The sequence below is a fragment of the Sceloporus undulatus genome, chromosome 8, assembly GCF_019175285.1.
Source record: "Sceloporus undulatus isolate JIND9_A2432 ecotype Alabama chromosome 8, SceUnd_v1.1, whole genome shotgun sequence".
NCBI classification, from domain to species: domain Eukaryota; kingdom Metazoa; phylum Chordata; class Lepidosauria; order Squamata; family Phrynosomatidae; genus Sceloporus; species Sceloporus undulatus.
Window position 1 is genome coordinate 13,305,356 of NC_056529.1, and position 23,313 is coordinate 13,328,668.

At 40.1% G+C, this 23,313-nt stretch overlaps 1 protein-coding gene across 5 annotated transcripts in view; it reads right to left on the bottom strand.

Moving 5' to 3' along the window:
- Positions 1-876: 876 nt before the first annotated feature.
- Positions 877-23,313, bottom strand: part of LOC121914211 (ATP-binding cassette sub-family C member 12-like) — a 60,782-nt gene continuing 38,345 nt past the window's right edge. For 3 of the 5 annotated variants that reach the window (XM_042437430.1, XM_042437432.1, XM_042437433.1), the window contains 10 exons: positions 22,256-22,482; positions 19,890-20,027; positions 17,274-17,460; positions 12,575-12,664; positions 11,571-11,760; positions 9,301-9,460; positions 7,009-7,087; positions 5,220-5,333; positions 3,692-3,856; positions 877-1,856 (listed from right to left, as the gene is read on the bottom strand). In XM_042437430.1, the coding sequence (XP_042293364.1) occupies positions 1,764-1,856; positions 3,692-3,856; positions 5,220-5,333; positions 7,009-7,087; positions 9,301-9,460; positions 11,571-11,760; positions 12,575-12,664; positions 17,274-17,460; positions 19,890-20,027; positions 22,256-22,482 (1,443 nt within the window). In that variant the 3' untranslated portion in view covers positions 877-1,763. Of the gene's footprint in view, positions 1,857-3,691; positions 3,857-5,219; positions 5,334-7,008; positions 7,088-9,300; positions 9,461-11,570; positions 11,761-12,574; positions 12,665-17,273; positions 17,461-19,889; positions 20,028-22,255; positions 22,483-23,313 lie in introns of those variants that run through there. The other 2 variants (XR_006100488.1, XR_006100489.1) reach the window with 2 other exon arrangements.

Here is a 23,313-nt window from a genome sequence, read left to right on the forward strand (position 1 = left end):
GGAGTTTTCTCTCTCACCTTGAGTGAGTACAAGAGACTCCATTCTCCAGCAGGTTTTATTCTTTTCTTGGCTGGTACTCTAAGGCATGATAAGGGATTAGTCAACATATCGACAGACATTGTTCAGCCTGGAAGGCCATTGCCAATAAATGCATTAAAGGCATCTCAGTAGATATAATGCACTGCACTGATGCAGGAGGTGGGGGATGAAATCTGGATAGAATGAAATCCAGACAGATATTTCATAGTGGTTGCACAGCATTTCATTTTCGCCACAGTGAAAACATGTTGCTAGTGCCTACTTGAAAATGCTCCGCGGGATGAAGTTAAGAACTTGTAATTTACAGACATTCGAATCTGTATACTCAGCAATTCTGGACATGTTCGTCTGTTGACTTATTGTGATTGTTTATACTATTTTTAAAGGTGTGAATGATTTATTAGCTATATGTTTTATATACAATCATGAAATGTCAGTTGATAAAGAGTAGTAGAGAATATATATAACTGGATCTTTTTGGTTAGCCGAGATGACCACTTCATTCTGTCTCATGGTAGGGCCAGTCCTACATTAAGCAGAATCATTAGGAGTATGAGAACACACTATTGTCTTGCTTTCACTTCTATTCTTCCTAGAGTCTATGGTGTTAAATAGTGTCTTCATCTGCACTTGCTGCACAGTGAACAAGGGCATTCTGTAATTTAAATATTTATGTGTGTGTTTGTCATGTTACTCTTTATTATTTTTGAATATTTTTTTAAAAAGGGGGAATATGTATGTCATCTAACATGAAATATTTCTGCTGAAGAGATCAGTTGGCAATATACTGAAATGTATACTTGCAAGATAAAGAAATAAAGAAAGAAATAAAGAAGCTGCAATGGACAATATTCTTTATTATTTGTTTTTATAACCAAGCACAAAGAGATCAAAATAACTCACCATGCTTTCTCCACTAGAGTTCATGTATTCTTTCTTTTTCTGACATATAGAGAAGAATATGTCACAGGGATATACAGAATGATTTGGCACGATCCAGACAAATACAAGTATTTTTTTATATCTCGATTCCAAAGGGAATGTAAAGTAGGTGCTTAAATTACTCTAGTTGTTATCTGGGGGACTTTATAGTACTGAACGACCAGCTTCTTTTACCGACACACTGAGGTATCTTTCTGCTGCATGCACCAGATGCAGGTTGAAGACAAAAGCTGCAATCTTATACCCAGTTAAGATCCTCAGATCCCACTGAAGTCAGTGGGATTTAAAAAGGCTAATTGTATATGAGATGGATTCCAATTTGTGGTTTTTTTTCCTCCCGAAAAAGCCATCCAGTGTTATTAATGCTGTTCCAACATCAGGGAATCATAGCTAATTTATTCCATTAGCTTCTCGAGGATATGAAGAGATCTGAAATGGACAACTCTCCATCAAGTTTTCTTACTAAAAATATCATGTCAGCCCATGAATTGTAGTGGCTGATTTTCTTTCTTGAGTTTTGAACAAGATCAAGAGTCTACTGTCACATACATTGGCATGCGTACTTCCTTGCTTCTTTCATTTCAGTTCCTAGTTTTCAATTGCCAGCATTATATTAAGCTTCTGACTTTCCCAGTAGACAGGACCTTTGACAAAGTTCACAATACTTCTTGGAAAATGGGATTTGACGATTTAGATATTAAGAAGTTTTTACTCTCCTTGTCCATGCGAAGTCTTCATTTCCCAAAAGCCACCAAGCAAGCACCAATAAATACTTTCCTGTCCTAAGCTCCAACTTTGTTCGCAGCCGCTAAGAGTGATGCAAATGCAGAATTGGGATTCTGAATAAGCTCATCTGGTTTGCCAAACTCTGCTACCTGAAAGTCATTGGGAAAAAGATACAACAAATGTCAGATGCATTAGTAAATGTCAGGTATGAAGAAAAAATACAGGAGATTTTTTATGAGACTCCTATCATGTAAAAAATTGCCTAGGGGAAGGAGAATAGCAACAAGTCATGACAGTATTAGGAAAGAGTAGCATTCGCTCTCTTGGTTCCTTTATTGTGGGATTGCTTTGGTCAGCACTTCATCCTCTGTGGAAGAAGTTTTAGCACTAATCCCAGAACTGGTAGCATATGTGGATTACTACTGCTTTTAGTTCTTGTGATTCATCTGTATCTTTCCTTCTGTCTACTTTATCAGTACGCATGTGCACACTTCTTAAAAATTCACCACAATTAATTATAATTGTACATTCCATATTGAATCCTTTGGTGCAATTATTTTTAGCCTTCCTATAAAAATCAGTATATTTATTGGTTATATCAAAATACAGTGGGCCCTTGCTATCCACTGGAATTTGGTTCCAGGAAACAGTGGACACCAAAATCCATGGATGCTCAAGTCCTATTAAATACAGTGATGTAGTGAAATGGTGTCCCTTGTTTAAAACAGCAAATTCAAGGTTTGCTTTTTGGAATTTATGTTTTATGGGAATATTTTCAAGTCATGGATGGTTGAATCCATGAATAATGAATCCATGTATATAGATGATCGACTCCAGGTTTAGATTTCTCATGACAAGTATTCATATTTACAGCACACTCTTATGCTAGTTTACTCCAATACATATGTTCTTTTCTATGTACATATGTGTAGGATTGTAGCCTTCACCATCAAAGAAATGGGCATATAGGATGGTGTTATTATTTTCAGAAATGACAACTATTCGTGGGCTTTTTTTAAATGAAAATGATTTGTTTTCTTTGTGTAGATAATATGGAATGTAGTAATTATAAAGGATGATGGGAACTGCAATCTAATTTTTGGAGACTGCACATTCCCCAGTTGTTGCATAGGGAAAAAGAGGTTCTCTTCTTCACCTTCAATATGTAATAATAATCCAAATTTCTCCATCATGCCTGTTCCAAAACCAGAAATTGCATCTTAGCTGAAGAATTTGAATGGAAACATCCAGATTGAGAAGGCATTTGTCTCAAAATGCACAGGCAGAAATCACTTTGTATAAGCAAAGCCTCTGCCTAATAACTTTAAGAGGTCTCATTAGAAGAAGAGGACTCCATAGAGCAGGAAGGCTCAAAAAGTGGATTAAATCCTTACAGCTGATATTGAATGGGGCTTTGGAGAACCAGGTACTTACAATTCTGCCTTTTCCATTTCTGGAACACACAATCCAACATCTGTGTAACCCAGATACCTGATTTTTGGCTGTTCCTGACTTTTGTTTCCAGTAACCTTGTCCCTGAACTGGCTTCAGTTCCATGTCTGTCTTCCACATATATAACCTTACTTTTGCTCTTCCCTCTGCTTTGGGGCCACATTTGCAACAGGATTTCTTCTCTGGATTTGATTTCACACAGTATTTGTATTCATCTGATTACCCATAGCAGATTGTAACTATCAGCCTGCAACAGGGCACATGCCTCCTTGGAACTGCTACTACATGTCGAAGGGAAAACACGTGGGAAAACAATTCTGCCTGTATGTTTTCCTCCTTAATGCATGTCTTCACCTCCCCACCTTCTATGGACTAGTGATATGATGTATACAGAGAAAGGAGCAGCCCTTTCTGTGTGCACACAGTATTCATGTGCACTACAACAAATAGTTCATCCCTTGGGTTAGACAGAGACAGTTGGATCATGAAAGTAGCTAGAAAGATGTATGTTCAGACTTTTCTGGTTTGGTACCTTTCCACTGTCCATCACCAAAACACGGTCGCAGTCATGGATGGTGTTTATCCGATGAGCAATGGTCAAGACTGTACAGTCCATGAAGGCTTCTTGGATAGTCTGCTGAATCTGCTTGTCTGTCTCAGAATCGATGGAGGCAGTGGCTTCATCAAGAAGTATAATCTGTAGGAAGAATAAGACTTCTATAAGCAGGCATAGCACTGGCCATGATCCTGCATCAGAATACATAGCTATGAAATGTGGCTGAAATAGACTCCCATCCAACCCCACCTTTCTCAGCTGCAGCCCCTCAAACCTGGACATTTCCTGGCTGGTGGGGAACAAGGGGAATAGCAGACATGTGTTTGGTTAGTTTCCTAAAATTGGATGAAAAGTGACAGGTTTCCACAGTGGTCCTCTGGGGACCCTTCAGAAGTCCTTGTGAATGATGTAACTGAGCCATGTTCAGTTATAGGAAAATAGCTGGACACTCTTCTGCAGCTCTCCCCTCCATTGGCCATGCAATGGCTGGGTCTAGGCAGCTGCAGCTGAAAAAAGGTGGATTAGGGAGAAATTTTGTTTATTCTGCAGTTGGTAGAAAATTCTGACCTCCTCAGAGTATATGTGTGTGCCTTCAAATTGCTTGTCAACTTATAGTGACATCATGAATTTGCTAAGTTTTTCTTTGGCAAAGAATATTCAGATGGGTTTTTGCCAGTTTCTTTCTCGAAATGCAGCATAGAGCACCTGGTATTCATTAGTGCTCTTCCAACCAAGTATTAAGCAGAGTTGACCCTGCTTAGCTTCCAAGATCAGAGGGAAGTGAGTTGTGATGGTGAAAGTCTGAGTTAACACCATCATAATTCACCAGCAGAATGTGAGCCAGAAAGTTAGTAACAAGGCTGGAATATCAGTGGAGTCCACTGGGTGACCTTGGGCAAGTCACATCCTCTCGAGGGCAATGGCAAATCTCCTCTGAATGAATCTTGCCAAGAAAACTCCAATATAGACTCACCTTAGGGTTGTTGTTGTGTGAAGGCACACAACAACAACAAACTGAGCAACGAATTCTCAAAGGCCAGTTGGAATTAAAACATAAACAAAAACAGACATCTTTCTGCAAGGAAGGATGGCAAGAAGAAAGGAGTCTGCATGCAAAGTCATAGCCTGCAGCACATGTCTTGTTTTTATGTGGTCATACTTCTCTTGTGTAGAGATTATGCCAGGGATGACAAACCAGTCTGGATGCCAGATGCAGCCCATGGGTGGCTCCTCATAAGACCTACAAGATTCTTTTTCTTTATAACTATTACACACACACACACACACACATATTAAAATCATAAGAACATACCAGTGGGTTTGTTGGCCATATTGTTGTTGCTGTCTGCTTTCAAGTCCTTTCTGAGGGTGACCCTAAGACAAATCTATCATGGAGTTTTCTACAATAATTGCAAAAGTAACTAGAAATATTAAGGGAAGTACTGAATTAAGTCAAGAGAGCACTTGCGTATTCAAAAGCAATCCAATTATTGCCTGAACTTACTTTTGAATTTCGAAGGAGTGCTCTTGCCATGCAGAGTAGCTGTCGTTCCCCCACAGAGAAGTTTTCTCCATTTTCAACAACCTGCGCTTCCAGTTTTCCTGGCAGTTTTGAAACCTAGAAGATAAAGAGAAATGCCACCATGGTTGTATGTGTCATGCCCAGCCTGGAGGACAACTCAAGAGGATGAGCCACAGTCTAAAGCCGCGCCAGAGGTTCAGCACTCAAGTCTGGCTGGGGCTGAGTCTGTGGACATAGAGAAGGATTAAGGAAGTGTGCCTACTTTCAAGGAGTGTCAAGTTGAAAAGAAGAGCCTTTGCAGGTTGCAGAGGCTTCATCAGAAACAAGCTGCTGTTCAGACACTCCTGAATGCCTGCTGCCTGCCTATTTAGACAGCTGTGTGTCTAGTTGCCAGTGATTATCTGACCTTCTTGTCTCTGGTTCCTGAAGTTTGCTTCAAGGACTGCTGACCTGTTTGATTATCTGGAACCCTTGACCTTGGACTGCCTTATTGACCTGCCTATCTGATACCCTGGACCTCAGACCTCTCAACAACTCTTTTGGTAATACTTCTTGTGATACTGCACTTAGACTCCAAGAATTTGTTACTTAGCTCTAGCTCTGGCTCTGCCAGTCAGGGGTTTGTTTGGAAACTGAGCCGGCCTTATCAACCATTTGGCCACTTTCCCTGACAGTATGACCCTAGAGCTGCACAGTTAATGTGCTGTGAGAGAGGGACTAGCTTTGATGGTGTCTATGGTAGAGAAGCCAGAGATAATGGCATTGGGAGCAATGTGTCATTATACTGTACATAGGATGGTAGAGCAAGAGGTTATTTAAGACCTTACTGTCTTCAATGCACTCTCTTATTTGTAGTACTCATTACAAAGCACAGACAACCCTTTTGGACACAGCATAGCTGGGCCCTTCACTTTCCACAGCCTGGTATTTTAGTTATTATATCTGTATAAATCTATTCTCTGGTGTTGGCTTTTATTTAGAGGAAATACTGGGCAACACAAAATTCACATTGGCCACCAATGATGGCTGCTAGTCAAAACCCATCCTGTTTTAGTTTAAAATGAAGACTTGGATGAGACCTTGGGCCATCTTTTTTCCTTCTACAAATGATTTATGCCCGGTAGATGTCCTCCCATATGGCTATTTATAGTGTGGACTTTGTAGAGCAAATCTGAATAATTGATGATTTTAGTGTTTTGGTTATTTTTGCTATAAATCTTTTTATATATGCATATATATTTTACATTCACACCCTAATCATTTTTGTTTACTTGAGTGGCTAAGACCATTGAAGAAATATCCCATGTTCTCATATCCCTTGTTTCCTTTCTACAAAGCTAAAAGCATCTTACTGGGACCTGGTTTATCATGTAGACAATAATTGGGCACAAATCTCTTTAGCTTCCATAACACTATTGCACATTCCAACATAGAGGTACTGTGACAAAGACACCCCCATACGATATGTAAATTATCACCTGAGTTTAATTGAATATTGAATTTAAATGTTGAATACCGCCATCTATTTCAATAATCCATTTTTTCTTCCTTTTAAAATAAAGAAAGGCAGTGCAAAATGTAATGTATGTGCATTAAGTGTTCAAATTCCTAAAGGGACCGAATATTAGTAGCATTATTGTTGCTGCTGTTTCTAGTCTCTTGTTCTCTATAATACAATGTTAATCAAAATCAAAATGCTCTATGGGCTGCTATTTTTTAAAATCAGTAAATAATAGACTGTGATAGAAAAGCAGAGGAAAAATCAACATACTGTGCCTTTCATAAATGTTCTGTGCAGAGCTTGCCAGATCTGATCATCTGTGTGGTCATTAAAAGGATCTAAGTTGTACCTGAAAGGAAAGAGTTAGTATGAAAGATGCACATTGTTCACTTTCAATAAAATTTTAGAAAACAGCAGTGCTTCTAGAGGACCATGCTTTTAATTCATGATAGTTTCACAGATAAGATTGATTATGACCTTGGTCAAATCACACTCTCTCAGCCTCAGATGAAGGCAAAGGCAGCCTTCCTCTGAATGATTCAGTCTCCCGCAAAAGCCCACATAGTGCCTTTCTCTTCTACTTCCATTGCTACTATTTCAGCAGACTGTCCTGTTGCTCAGAATGACTGCTGTCTTCTGAAAATACATAAGTGCATATGCAGTATTAGAAGAAAAATGTGACAGCTGGAACTGCTAATCATGGTAACCACAGCATTTAGATCACTTGGTGATCCTTGAGTAGAAAGTCTTGAGATGGGTTGGCTTTCACATTTTAACTGACTGGAGCATAAAAACCCCTAGTGTTAGAGTGCAATGTAATTTTTTTTAAAATGGAGGGTGATATGATAAAGAGAAAACCAGAGGTATCAGGGCTACCCCTTTAGAACTGGCCCTAAATCATGTTGATAGTTCCACCAAGAATATGAACCAGTAAATCAATGGCATTTCCATCGTTCAGAAGCTGATCAATGGGTTTAGTGATTGGATTTAGGTTCTGGAGCACTCCTTGATGCAAACAGTTGCTCTGGATCAAGAAAAAGCACTTCAAATCATGCAGAGTCCTCTGTCCAGAGGCACTTAGAACACATCAGCTTACAGCATGGATTCCAGACCCCTGTCCATCCAGTTGGCGAGCAAGCTACTGTATATTGCAGAGAAAACTATGAGTAGCTTATGCATACATATGGGTAGTTGACTTTGCATTGGTCTCTCTGATTATGCATTAATGTCAAGAAAACATTATTTGGAAACATGCTCTTTTTCACTGTTAGATTCATCATCTGGGATGGAGGAAGCAGGACAGACATGTCAGATGGACAGAGAGGATAGGTATGCTTCTGTTCTCCTCTCATAACCTGGAGTACATATACTAACAAGCTCAATGTATATGTGGCATGGAAGAACTCGTTCACTATTTATTTTATTGTCTCATTTTCCAGGAGGCCAGCCTTCACATTTCTTTCTCATCTCCTCTTGTGTTTTCACTTCCGATCAAATGAACTACAAAACTGTTTTTTAAAACAACCTTGCGATTGCTGAGAGCTTAGTTACTAACAGTGTGGTTTTCCTGTGCCTTAGTAACAGAAAGGCACACACTGCACTTGTAAGCATGCTGATTCAGATGTGTGTCCCTCTGCGGGGACAGCATATTTGTATAGCTACATACAGCTTTTTGTGTGTGGATTTCTCTGCCATTTCCCCCCATACTGATATACTATGGCTTATGATCAAAACAACATGCCAGCTTTTATTTTATTTTATTTATTATTATTATTTATTTAATATGCCGCCTTTCTCCCAGGCCTGGACCCAAGGCAACTTTCCCAACCTAATAGCCCCTAGATGTGCCAGATTGCCTGTGGATGGAGATGGCTGGAGATGATGGGATCTACAACCAATACATCTGGAGAGCACAAGGTTGGGAAAGTCTGTAATAAACGTTTCATCTGTAAAGGTAACAGGGGATTAAATAATATAATAAAATGGCTTGATAAAATTGTCAGTGGGTGGGATTTGTTAGTTAACAATCTTAACTATCCATATTTACTCAGAGAGAAGTCTCATTGGATTTACTCCCTGATAAATGGCAAGCTTGAGTCCCAAGTCTGGGAGAAAGATAGAAAATACATACACACATACTTCAGGTGTACAATCAAAACAAAGGGCCTGTTTACATTACACAATTGTAGCACTATTATTCCATTTTAACTGTCATGAGATTCTATAGGATGGAACCATGGTGTTAAAAATGGATAATGGAATAATAGCACTATAATTGTTTAGTGTGGATGGATCCAAAGAAAAACAGTAACCAAGACCAAGTCAACTAATTTTAAAACTAATTGGCAAACAAAAAGGTTTGGACGTGGCACTGAAATGATTGCACCATTCTTAGTACTGCCAGTTTGCACCTCTATGGGATTACTCTATGGAACAAGGTGCCACAACTGAGAAGGCCCCCTCCCTTTCTGGCACATAGTATACTGAAATATGATCCTAAGTATTAGTGCTAGGCTTCACTTTTTGGGAAAAAGGTTAATTGATAATTGTAACAACAACTACCTTACTGTACCTACAAACAGAACAGGATCTTGAGGAATGACTGACAGCTTCGTCCTAAGCGATTCCAAACTGATAGTGCAGATATCAATACCATCAATCAGAATGGTTCCAGCAGCTGGTTCCACCAGTCGAAACAGGGCAGCCCCTAAAGATGATTTTCCTGAAAGAGTTGAAGAAAGTTATATTGGCTGTTTTTTAAATGGTAAAATTCCTGGAAAGTTCAGGATGGTGACATTCAAGAGTAAAGCAATCTGTTATTTCATTGTTGCCATTGTTTTTTAAGCACAGAAAATTCTGATTCTTATTTAGACCAAGATTTGTATTTCCAGGCTTAGAAATAAAAATTGCCAGTGGATTTAAGTGAGTGTCCCAAGTATGAGGTTTATTACAGAATTACAGAAACATGGAAGAGGCCGCAAGATCCCTTTAAGTCTAAACTCCTGTGATGCAGAAATATACAGCCAAAGCATTCCCGAAAGATGCCTATCCAACCTCTATTTAAAGACCTCTGAGGATGGAGAGTCTTTTAAGGTTACTGCTGATTTTACTTCCTTCAGCAGTAAACCTTATAGTATCACCCCTGTCTATTCCCTTGTAAGAAATAACATCCAGGAAGACAGAGGTTCACAAAAGAACTTTCTTTACTGTAAGCAGCAGAAAACATAACAGCATTAGCAGCCTTTCACCAAACAGAAACTCTAGCAGAGAGAGAGAGAGAGCAGTAATATGAATCCACTGTTTCATGCTCTAGTGTCTAGTGCAGCAAACAAGCTCATTCCCTCTTCTGCAGGGCATCCCTTCAAATATTTAAAGATATTTAAACATTTAAAGACATCTCATTCCAGTCTTCTCCAAGCTAAACATGCCCTAAGCTCCCCAAATTGTTTCTCACAAGGCTTGGTTTCCAGATCTTTGATCATAATAAATAAAATAAAACTTTTATTTATATCCCGCTTTTTGTAGAAAGAATCAAAGCGGTGAACAACATATAAAACCATACTAAATATACACACCTTAAAAAAGAATTAAACAGCTGAGATTAAAATTACATAAGTCATATTAAAATCTAGTAAAAATGGGATGATCATGGACAGAAGCATAACATGGCGCAAAAATGTCCATGGTATATGGAGTGATCGTTGTGTGGCCAAGGACTTATTCTGGAAAAGCCTACCGGAAGAGATCCATCTTTTTAAAGGTGTCTAAGTTGGTAATTTGACAGATCTCATCCGGCAGGAGATTCATCTTTAGTTACCCTTCTCTGGACAGATACCGTATATAATGCTCAGATTCTTCATTAGCTCAAACATCTGCCATAGATCTTGAGGAGAAATTACATTTTATCAACCCTACTGGCTTTGAAATGGAGAGACACCTTCTTTCCTTTCCCCCCTTCCAACCTACTTTCCATAAGAGCAGCAAACCAAAGAAATTATTTGGAATGGAGAATTATGGTTGGTTGGAGAGAAGGGAGCAGTTTGTTCGAAGGCTCATAGGGTTAAATTGGATTCCGTCATGTCTTGAGCTGGATTTACAATAGGACCAAAATTGAATTTGATTGACTCAGACTAAACTAAACAATTTGTTCATTTCATGGATTAACATCAATTTAATCCAAGGCGTCTAATGCAACCCCAGTGGGAACATGCCATCAGTTACGCATCACACACAGAGACACACATTTGCTCAAATGACGTTTTGGTTGCTTTTGAATGGTGTAAGTAGCTTTTAAAGGAAATGTCTTAAGAGATAAACAGGTACGTAGGCATAACTAAATGTAGGTATAATTACATGACTAACATATAGGGTGGGTAGTTGATAGATGCAATTTCTTGACAAAGAAAGTTCTCAAAAGTCTATTTCTTGATTAGGGTTTCAAAAACATGTCCCTAAGATTCCCCCACAGGTAGGCAAGCCCATGGGCTACATATAGCCCCTGACATTTTTGGTGTCTCTAGGACAGGTACCAAAGCCAGTGGGTAAATGTGCTGCCTTCCCACAGGATTCATGCTGTCCCCAGACTCACTACTCAGCTGCTAGCAGGGCTATGACTGCCATTTTATTTGGTAAGAAGGGATGGAGAAATGAAGATGAGAAATGAGGATTCATGATAACTCCCATAGAACATGTATGTTGCAAACCTGTCTCCCAAGGAAATCCAGGCCAATTCATCCAACAGTATGAGTGCAATGGAGAGGGGGATGTGAATGGGGCACAGGGACAAGCCATGAAATAAAGAAATCAGCACAATGTAACCAAACATATCATACCAGAGCCAGTCCGGCCAACAATCCCAATCTTTTCTTTGCCATGAATTTTCACATTTATGTCTTGAAGCACAATGGGGCTGTTTTCTCGGTATTTCATCTGATACTCTTTAAACATGATTTCACCTTTATCTGGCCAATCTACAGGAGGGACGACAACTGTAGCACCGTCTTTTATCTCAGGAACACATTTCTGAAAGAAACAGAGAAGGATGTGTGGAATGGCATTAATCTTCCTAGCAAAGCATGGATTGAGGTTTTGAAGAGGTTTTGAACATTTCTGTTCTGGATCACTGAGGCAAGTGTTAATATTTAAGTTAAGAGGAAGGGTGAAGAATGTGTGGCCTTATGTATGTTGTTAAACTGCAGTTCCCATCAGACCTAGACAGTATATACAATGATGCAGGAACTGGTGGCAGTGGAGAGACCATTGGTGTCATAAATGGGGTGAGTGTAGAGCCCAAAGGTAATGGAGCACTCAATGATGCCGAGGTCAAAACCCTCGATGTCGAGTGTGAAACAGTGACTAAGATGGGAGGTTGTGAGGCACACACACTCTTTGACAGAGAAGGCTAAAGACTTTGTAAAACTACAAATCCCAAGATTGCCTAGGATGGAGCTACAGTACTTAAACGGTGTGAAGCTGCATTATTTCTACAGTATAGATGCACCCTTGGTCAAAATGTGACTTTTTAGTAAAGCCTTTGAGGCCTATTGACTTTATCCAGTTTTCACATGTGCATTATTTTAGATTGTTTATACTTATTTTAATCGGTCTGGCTTTAAGTGATAAATGATTTAACATACTTTTGGTTCTTTAAAAAAACTGTTGTTGTTATTGTCCTATAATGATCTTATAATACATCATCCTGAGCTCCTCAGATATGGGACAGGACATAAATGTTTTAGCAAATAAATGAATTAATAAATATTGGAAACACTCCTCCCCCCTCCCAAAAAGAGACACCTTTAACACTAAGGTTTCACCCCGGCTGTGTCTTTCTTACCGTTATATATTCTGTGATCTGCTCCACAGAAATAAATTTGGCTTCCGTCTCTGTTCCTGTTCTCACACAAACTTGGAGAAGTCCACTTAGCTATAAATGAATGAATGAACCAATGAGAAAAAAATTACAGTACTATAATGTGAAAAGCCTGGAGAAGAGTTGGTTAAGAGGTGATATGATAGCCCTGCTTAAGTATTGAAGGGGTGTCATACTGAGGATGGATGCAAGCTAAAGGAAAAGAGATCCCACCTCAACATTAGGAAGAACTTCCTGACAGTAAGAGCTGTTTGACAGTGGAACACACTCCTTCAGAATGTAGTGGAATCCCCTTCATTGGAGCTCTTTAAACAGAGGCTTGATGTCTATCTGTCAGGAGTGCTTTATTGTGAGTTCTTGCATGGCCAGGAGTTGGACTGGATGGCCCTTCCAACTCTATGAGTCCAAGATTCTATGGAAAGAAGCATTTAGGAAACACATCCAGTCACACTTCCCAAATGGCTGCCTCCTGGTGTCTGCTAGGCTTTTGAATGGGACTGGTTAGGCACGATGCCAGTTTTCAAAAATGCTGCACAGCTATAACTGTCAATCTGAGTGCAAATACGTCCTGATGCTTACTTTAAAAACCTCGTATGTTTTGGGACCTAAGTATCTAATCTTTCCACTCTCAGTGTGGTGCCCTTCAGATATTTTGTATGCCGTCGCCCCAGGTGACATGACCAAAGGTAAGGGATAATGAGAGTTGTAGTGCAAAACAACCGCCTGTGGAGAAGGACTAAATACAGGCCTGGAAAAAACATATTTCACAGTTAGACTTGGGGGCCCTGTGTTTTGCTGGCGTTTCTGCCAGCATCCAAGAAATATTTATCCTTTAGGAAAATGTGCTAATAAAAGGACTCATAATTTACCGTTTTGAAAATATCTCATACTTAAGGAGGAAATATTGCACTTTTTAAGCAAAATGTGCCTTTCCTCTGTGTATTTATGTGTAAGTTGCATGAGTGATGTAAGCAACACATCATTAATCCTGCAATAACAACAAATGGCTCTTTATTCCTCCTCCCTCCCACTGTATATATGCTTATATATAGGATTCAGCTCTGCTTTGGTCATCTTGCTAGATGCTCTACACTGGGGAGTGGACAGAGAGACTTGGTTCGGGACTCTTGAAGCTTTCACTCCCATCAACCATGGCAGTCTTTGGACCACCTCTGCAGCATGGGATTTGGAGGAACCCTTTTGCAGTGACTTTGGCCTTTCCTGCTGGGAGAGGTACATAAAGTCACGCTGAAGGATCCCTGTTCAGTGCCCTGGCTGTTGACTTGTGGCATCCCCCAGGGCTGCATCTTCTTCCTCATGCAGTTTAATATTTTCATGAGACCTCTGGGAGACGTTGTGTGGAGGTTTGGCATTTAGTGCTGCCAATATGCAGATGACATCTGACTGTTTTTCCTTTCTGTCTAAATATGAGGAAAAGGGTTTTGTTCTGAATCATTTGGTATCAGTAACAGAATGGATGAATACAAAGAAACTGGAGCTTAATCCAGACAAGAAAAAGGTGCTCCTAATCAACTGAAAAACAGATTAGGGAATGGGGGATTCAGATCCATTGGATAAGGTTACACTTCTCCTGAAGATATATAATTTCACTTTGGATGGTCTCCTAGATTCAACCCTGACTTAGCTTTCCAAGCTAGGAGAATATTTTCTAGTTGTGCTTGTTCCTGGATGTATGATCTGGCTGTGGTTAGACATACTGTACTTACATCCCATACAGCACACTTTGGGTGGCCTTCAAAGAGTATTAGGGAATGGATACTGATCCAGAAATGATGCAGCAAGACCATTAACGGGGATTGGTTACAAGAAATACATAAATTCCCTATTGCAAGAGTTTTACTTCCTACCATTCTTATTATGACCTAGAACCGTGTTGGCGCACCTATGGCATGCGTGCCAGAGATGGCCCGCAGCGCCATTTGGCCTGGCACCTTATGGAGAGAAGGAGCAACAGATGTGCACCTGTTCCTCCTCTTCCCAGAGCTTTCTTGGCCTCCAGCTGCCTGTCCAGAGGCATCCAGAGGGTAGAAAAGGCATGAAGGGAGAAGTTTGACCTCAAACGTCCTGCCCCCAGAGGGTGGCAGTTCTGCCCAGGACACCGGGTAAGACCCGGTGCCAGAAAAACTTTTAGTTGGGGCACTTGGTCCCAAAAAGGTTCACCATCACTGACCTAGAAAGACCTATGCAACTTCCTTTGTGCAGACATCAGACAGAGCTTTCTTGGGGTCAGCTTCCAGATTACAGAACTTTTCTAAAGGAGGTCAGGCAAAGCCCTTTCCTGTTGTCCTGCTGTGGTTGTGTGCCTTCAAGTCATTTCCAACTTATGGCAACTCAAAGGAAAACCTATTATGTGGTTTTCTTGGCATGATTTCTTCAGAGGCGGGTTGCTTTTGCCTCCCTCTGAGGCTGAGAGAGTTTGTCTCCCAGTAGCGTTTCATGGCCAAGCAGGGATTTAAACTCAGAGTCTCCAGTGTCATAGTCTAAAACCATGTTGGTTCTCTGCCACAAACAAAAACCTTCCTACTTCAGCAGTTGACTACCTGTTAAAGTCAGAGGTTTTAAAATTGGTTTTTAAATATTTTATTGGTTATTTGTTTTAGTGTGGTGTTTTCATATCATTTGAATATGATTTTCAATAGTATTAGTTATTTAATTTATATTTTACTATGCATAATATATTGGGTTTATTTTTATTGGGATCTTTAAAAATTGTGTAGGAAGCCACCTTGTACCCCCAAGCCCTAGCCAGGATGGTCAACAACTTGGAATTGTAGTCCAACAAGATCTGGAAGTCCACATATTTCCCAGTGCTATCTTAAACAGTTGTTGTTAAGGTACATGCAATCATCATGGATAATTTGTGTGTGACACTGTGTATTGGCTATTGACTCCAGTGATGGATGCCTTTAAAATGTGAAGGACATATATGTTTGGAAGAGCATAAAGGCAGGGAGCATGCCAGTTCAAAGATCTCCAGGGAGCTGGAGTCCCCTGAGGAGATATTGCGTGTTTAGTAACAGATGCCTCCAGTTCACACTTTTACTTTGCCTGTAAACTCTAAGGAATACCAACACACTTCACTAGCTTCTTTGAAGTGCGCCAATGAATACCGCAAATGTGTATGTCTTTGAAAAGCCTCAAACTGTCTCCCCCATAATTGACAGCACTGAACTTTTCAAGGCCCAAGTGATGCTAGTAAAGTGATGTTACTGCAAGACACTCTCCTAGACACAGCTGAAGGATGCACTTCACAAACTAGGTACATAGCAGAAGAAGAAATATATGCCTGGGGTCTACACAAGTGTTACAACTGTGTGGTGGGTGACTGCCATGTGCCACTATTCACATGCCATGAAAGAAGTCAGTTTCCATCTCCTTTACAAGCCTGCCTGGGCTCTGAGATCTTGAGAGGATGCCCTTTTTCACTGGCCCATTTGGTGTGAAGGCAAGAGAGGGCCTTCTTGATGTCAGCTCCTAGGAATGGAGGCTACTACACGGGTTCCTTCCTTTTTGTTGTGCTGGCAGGCAAAAACCTTTTTATTCAAGTAAGCTTTCTCTTTTTTTAACTTGATTTTTATAAACAAGAAAAAATATAAAATAAATAACAAAATAGTAGTCCATACATTTTACACCTCATTTCTTTCATCATTACTATTTCATATCTATTTGCCTATCTCCTATTTGCTATATATCCTTAATTCTGTACTTTCTTTTCTTTAGCAGATTTTGTAAGGCATTATTTCCCTCAATATGCCCTACTTCTGATTTAATAATCTGACTTTACTATTGTTATCTCTAGTCGTTAACTGTAAGTTCAGTTGTTTTGGATCTTACTTTCCTACTCCCTTTCTTTTCTTTTCTCTTATCTTTTATCATTTCCACATATTTTTGCAATAATCCATGACTTTATTCAAGTGAGCTTTTAGTAGCTGGTTGGTTAATGATGAAGGGGCTTTTAATAGGGCAGTGCTTTACTTTTTATGCAGCTTAGTTTTTAAGTTCCTTTTTAATATGGTCATAATTTCATGTTATACACTTGTCCCTCCACATTTGTGGCTTTGACTTTTGTGGCTTTGATTATTCATAGATTTTATTAATATGTTCTTTCTAAGAACATCTAGGTCCTCCAGCACAACTCTATGGTCAACTTTAACCAAAAGTCACACTGAAGGACCTAGAGATTCCTAGAGAGAACTCTCCACTAGGCAGTTGTAGCTTCTCCAGTGCACTTCTATGGTCAATGTCTGGCAGATGTTGACCTCAGAGATGTGCTGGAGGACCTAGAGATTCCTAGAGAGGTGTTCTCTCAAATAAAAACATAGTGTTTTTGTTATTTGTGGTTTTTCCACATTCATGGGGGTCCTGTTCCTCTAACCCCAGAAAATGTGGAGGGACAAGTGCAATTTCTTTAATTGCATTTCAATAGCCTATCTTTTTGCATGTTTTATTTGTACTTGTTTTTAGACTGTTGGTGAATTGCTTTGACTCTCAGTTTTGGAGGAAAGGCAGGATATAAGTCAAATAAGGAAGGAAGGAAGGAAGGAAGGAAGGAAGGAAGGAAGGAAAGAAGGTGCTGAGCTAGCTCAGATCCCATTTGGCCCATGTAGTAATAGGCCCAGGATTTTGACCATCAATCCTTTACCTGGATAATGTAAGATAAAGCCAAGCCTTTTTCTGCGGCACTGATGGAAGCAGGGCTGAGCACAACAAAGAGGGCTACGATCAAAGTCATGGTATTCATAAGGATATCTGTCCTCACTGCAAACCACCTCAAGGCATAGTTAAACAGCATGAAATGGCTGGAATTTTCATCATTCAACATTTTAAAGCTGAAATAGAAAAGCAAAGATGAAAGTTGTTACTAGTTGTCTCAAGTCAATTTGAGCATGCAAAGGCTGGACCTGCTCTTCTGACTAGGGGCTGAATAAGAAATGTATCAGGCTTGCATTTTAATGCATGAAGCCCCAGTTCTTGCTTCCTCCACCCAATTAATCCCGGTTACCACTGAAACAGGGTGGCGGCGGCATAACATCATTCCACCAAATAGATGAACAAACTGATCCTTCTTTATGATTGACTTGTTTTCCTTTTATTTTTGGGTGGAAAGCACACTAGAAATGATCTGTATGATAGATTAGTACAGGCCAGTGATTCCAATATTGTCTGGCTGAACAATCCACTCCAGTTTGAATTTAAAATTTCTATCCAAGGTGCTAGATTTTTACACCCCCCCACAACAGGTTCAGAACCTTGGACAGCTCTTTTGAAGTTTGCATTCAGCCATCAACTGGATGGATGGGTTGATTCTTACACTTTTCCTTCACCATACTATTTCAGATTGTAAGTTTTTAACATGTACATTTTATGGAGAATGCATTATACATTCACTTCATATTCCTATGAATATACACATTTTTCATATTCCCATGAATATGCTTTTCATGAAAGCATCAGAGATGCTGTGCTGGATGAAGAATCCACATGTGATGATGTTCCTCAACACTCCTGCTAATCTCCACTCTCCAGCCTTGGAGTATCAGGATTTCACAAGCACACATAAGCACAGAAGGGCCAGTGCCTCCTTTTTCTTTGGACACATTCTGGAAACTTACACTGGTTCAGAGGAGAAAGATTCTACTGGTACCAAGAATTCTTTAACACTGCTCAGTACAATCTGAGTCTTTCTTATCCAAAATGCTTGGGACGAGAAGTGTTTTAGGTTTCAGAACACCTGTATTTTCATACACATACATAATGAAATATCCTGGAGATGGGACCCAAGTCTAAAAACAAAATTCATTTATGTTTCATATACATATCATATAGTTCTAATAGTAGCTGTGTGCCTTCAAGACATTTCCAACTCATGACAACCCTAAGGCAAACCTATTGTGGGGTTTTCTTGGCAAGTTTTCTTGGAGTGGATTTGCCATTGCCATCCCCTGAAGCTGAGAGAGTCTGAGTTGCCCAAGATCACCCAGTGGGTTTCCACTGCCGAACCAGGATCCAAACCCTGGTTTCCAGAGTCATAGTCCAATGCTCAAACAACTACACCACTTACACATCTATGTATAGCCTGAAAGTAATTTCATTCAATATTTTAAAATAATTTTGTGAATAGTTTGTGTACATTGAACCATCATAAAGCAAAGGTGTTGCCACTCATGCAAAAGGTTTGGATTTTTGAAGTATTTCAGATTTTGGAATTCCAAATGAGGGAGTCTCAACATAGAATAGTACTATCATTCCATTTTAATTGTTTTGGCTGCATCCTATGGAATCCTGGGGTGTGTAGTTTGGTGAGACACTAGACCTTTTTGGCTGAAAGTTCTAAATAACCCTCCCTAAACTGCATACTCATTTGAGACGTGATGCTGGAGAAGAGTGCTGAGGACAGCAAAAAGACAAACAAATAGATCCTTGAACAGATCAAGCCTGAATGTTCTCTGGATACCAAGATGATCAAATTGAGACTGTTGTACTTTGGCCACATCATGAGAAGTCAATGACTCATTTGAAAAGACAATAACACTAGGAAAGGTAGAAGGTGGTAGAAAGAAACGAAGACCACATGTCAGATGGTTAGACTGAATCAGGGAAGTCACGGGCCTAAATCTACAGGAGCTAAACAGAGTGGAGGATAGGGGGTCTTGGCGATGTCTCATCCATAGCGTCTTCATGAGTCAGGGTTGAGGACAATTAACAACAACAACAACCTGCAAATCCCAGGATTCCACAGGATGTTGCCATGGAACTTAAAGTGGAATATAGTGCTATAGTTGTGTAGTGTGGAAAGGTCCCATGTAGTTTCATGCTGCAGAATTTCCAACCAGGCTGCAGGTTGCAAAAGAAATAGTAGAAGATTCACATTCAATTTGAATGCTTCCACTTAAAAAAAAAAACCAACAGGAAAAAAGCCCCCAAGCACCTAACAAGAGCTTCATGCTTGGGAAAAAGAATATAAAGAGTTCCAGAGGGAATACCATACAGCTGCAGACATAACGATCTCTTTGAGACAATTCTGAGGAAGCCATAGTGCAATCCACAAGCTTCCCTGTGGCTTGTCATTTTCTGCAAATGAAAAGCCGCAGGATCTCAACTGCTTATGTAGCACAATAACAGAGTGGCTTCATCAGTATGCCTGCAGGTGCAAAACTGACAAGATCGGTGGTCTGGGGAAGAATGGCAACATAGCTTTATCCATCCCTTTCCGAGCAACCGGCAGAGAAAAATCTGACTTTTGAGTAAGACAACTCACCAACTCATATAGTCTTCCATCTTATTGTAGGCATGGATTGTACTAAGGCCTTGGACAGAAGACGTGATCAGAGAAAACCACGGAGATCTGCTGGTGTTTTCAACTCGTTTCAGCTCTCGAATAGTGTGCTGAAAAACCCTGCAACAAAACCAGGTTTAGTATGCAGTTTTACCACTTTCAAAACCAGCACTCTGGATTTTAAAATGCTAAATAATTGAGTATAATAACATCAAAATAAATCACCACCACCAACAGTGATACCTTTAAAATGGCCAACCAGTTTGGCTGATTAAAGCTATCACTGTTTTATAGAATTTGGATGTTATTGTACTTTGCTATAAGGCCAACACAGCTACCCCTGAATATGTTTACTAAAAAAAAAAAGAGTTCTATCACTAATGGAAACTTTGAATTATTCTCTGTATGTATTTTCAGAAGTAAATTCCACTGAGTTACTTATTCCTTGCAAAGTAGATACTGATACCATGGACTTTAAAAAAGACAAATAAGTGAGTCTTAGAGCAAATCAAGCCTGAACGCTCTCTTAAAGCCAGAACAACCAAACTGAGGCTTTGGGCAATACTTTGGGCATATCATGAGAAGACATGATTCCTTAGAAAGACAGCAATGCATGGTAAAACTGGGAGGCAATAAGAAAGAGGAAGCCTGCATTACAGATAAGAAGCCACAGTTGTGAGTGCAGGACCTGAGCAGAGCAGTTGATGATAAGGGTGTCTTGGAAATCACTCATTCATAGGAACACCATACATGGAAGCTGACTGGAAGGCAATTAACCAAATCAAATAATGCCTCAACAGGAATTCAGCATTGCACTAGAAGGTTGGAAAAGCAAATGTTCACTATTCAGTGGTGAGAAATTCAATTGCTTCATCTATGCCTTAATGTGTATAATGTGCATTTTACAGAGTCCTTGTGGTCATTCCCACTACCAAAAGCTTTGAATTCTGATTTGAGCTATATGCCCCTGGTTCCCACTGGAAATCGATTCCAATCCTCATTGGATCGATTCCAGTGGGGATTTTTGGTAGCAGTTATTTTTAGGGTTTTCCCCCCCCGAAGAATCGATTATGACGTGTGTCCAATAAGTGGGAACGCCAGATCGGAATAGATTCTTTCAGAGGGGAGGGACAAATTGCAGAGGGGTGTGTGCTAGCCATCCCCAAAGATGTCAAACACATCCCCAGTGATGCCATTTAGGGTCCTTTTTTAAAAAATAAAAATAAAATGAATCGCAAAATTGATAGATTGGCAAAGCAGCTACTTGCAAAGGCAATTCTCCCAATTTTGCGATTAGTTTTGATTTTTTTTTAAAAAAATGTCTTCCTCCTCCTCCTCCTCCTCATGTCAGGCCCCAGGCCCCCACCTTTTCCTCCCCCAGCCAGAGCCTTCATCCCCCTCTTCCTCCTTCCTCCCCCGGCCAGAGCCTTCATCCCTCTCTTCCTCCTCCTGCTCCTCCTCACGCCAGGTCCTAGTCCCCCACCTTTTCCTCCCCCGGGCAGAGCCTTCATCTCCCTCTTCCATCAACTGCCAGGTCACTGACCCTTCCTCCTTCTTCATCCTCCTTCTCCTGCTGCCTCCTTCTTCCTCTTCCTCCCTCGCATGCCACTCTGATCCTTCAGCGTCTGCATCTCTCTGAGCATCACACTCTCAGCCTCAAGTCACACTCTCTCAGCCTCCCACCCTCACCCCCCACCCCCAATTTTCAAGCCAGGGAGCTCCTTACGTCATGGATGATTGACTGCCAGTGGGGACGAAAATCGGGGCAAATTAAATCACTTGGACTGGGGTAAGGAAAAGATCCCCTTTCATAGTGGGGACTGGGGATTTTTTTAGAATCACTTTCAAACCCAGGGCAGAAGCAAATCATGAAGCGATTCATCCTGCCAGTGGGAATGAGCACAACTAGACACTAAGGGCAAATCATCTTTCCTGGAATTAACTGGCTTTCTCTTCTCCAGTGGGAAATGTCTCAGCAATCACATTTGGAAATTAAGGCCATGTTTGTTTTCCTGTGAGCAATCACAGAATATAATATACAAAATGCAAGCTATGTATATTAGGAGGAAAAAGTGCTCTGACATGCAGATGTCTTTCACCATTTGAGGGAGTACATCTGCAAACAAACAAACAAACAAACAAAGAAAAAAGAAAGAAAGAGAAATAGTATAATCTACAAACCAGAGATGCCACCTGCAACTAGATATTTTGTGGACATGTAGTCAACTTAATGCATACTCGTGGTCCAAGATTGTCTCCTATATATTTCCTCTTTCTCTCTTCTTTTGCTATTTATTTATTTATTTATTTATTTGCATTTACAGTCAGAATTTAACTTAAAAACTTACTGGAAAAGCAGAATGAAAATAGCAGTTAGGACAGCCACTGCAATTAGGAGGTAAGGAAATACAATGGCAACGATGATGACAACCGAGAGCACCATGAAAAACTGCTGCAGAAAATTCTCAGCATTAAATGGAAGCCTCACATCCAATTCATCCATATCTTTCGAAAAACGGTTCATTACTCTGCCAGTGGGCGTTGTATCAAAGAAACTCATTGGGCTCTGTAAGATCTGTGGATAAAAGGGGGTGGGGGTGGAAAGAAATAGCTAAGAACAACAACAACAAGAAAAAATGGGAGGACAGATGTGTCTTTTGCAGCACTGCATGGCAGATATACGATTCTGGTTTAATCTGAGCTATGGCATAAAATAAAACAATGTGGTGTTGTTTTCATGTGATGACTCGAGGGGGTTCTTTGTAAGGCAGCCTTTAAAGGAAGAGCACGGATTTCAGTTTTCTTTCTTGCTGCAGCCATGACTTTAAACATGCAGTATTACACAAGAGAATTGCTACAGTGGAATCACAATAACAGAAGTAAACACATCTTACTTAAAGTGGAAATACAGTGGGCTCTTGGCATCTGCTGGGGGTTTGGTTCCAGGACCACCCATGGATACCAAACTCTGTGGATGCTCAAATCCCACTAAATACAGTGGGGTAGTAAAATGGTGTCCTTTATATAAAATGGCCAAATCAAGGTTTGCTTTTTGGGATTTGTATATTTTTAGAATATTTTCAAGATGTGGATGTTTCTGGATAATGAATCCATGGCATGACTGGGGGGTGGGTGAGATAAGACTGCACCAGGTGACATCTCAGCAGAGGGGTGACACCCAGTCGGACACTTTACCCATCCTGCTACTTCTCTGCTGCTATGGCTCTCTTGGATGAGGGATAGAAGCTCCAGAGAAGGAGGGGCAAGCGCAAGTTATTGTTGTAACCGCCCGGATTCCCTGTGATTGGGCGGAATATAAATAAATCTATTATTATTATTATTATTATTATTATTATTATTATTATTATTATTATTATTATTATTATTATTATTATTATTATTATTA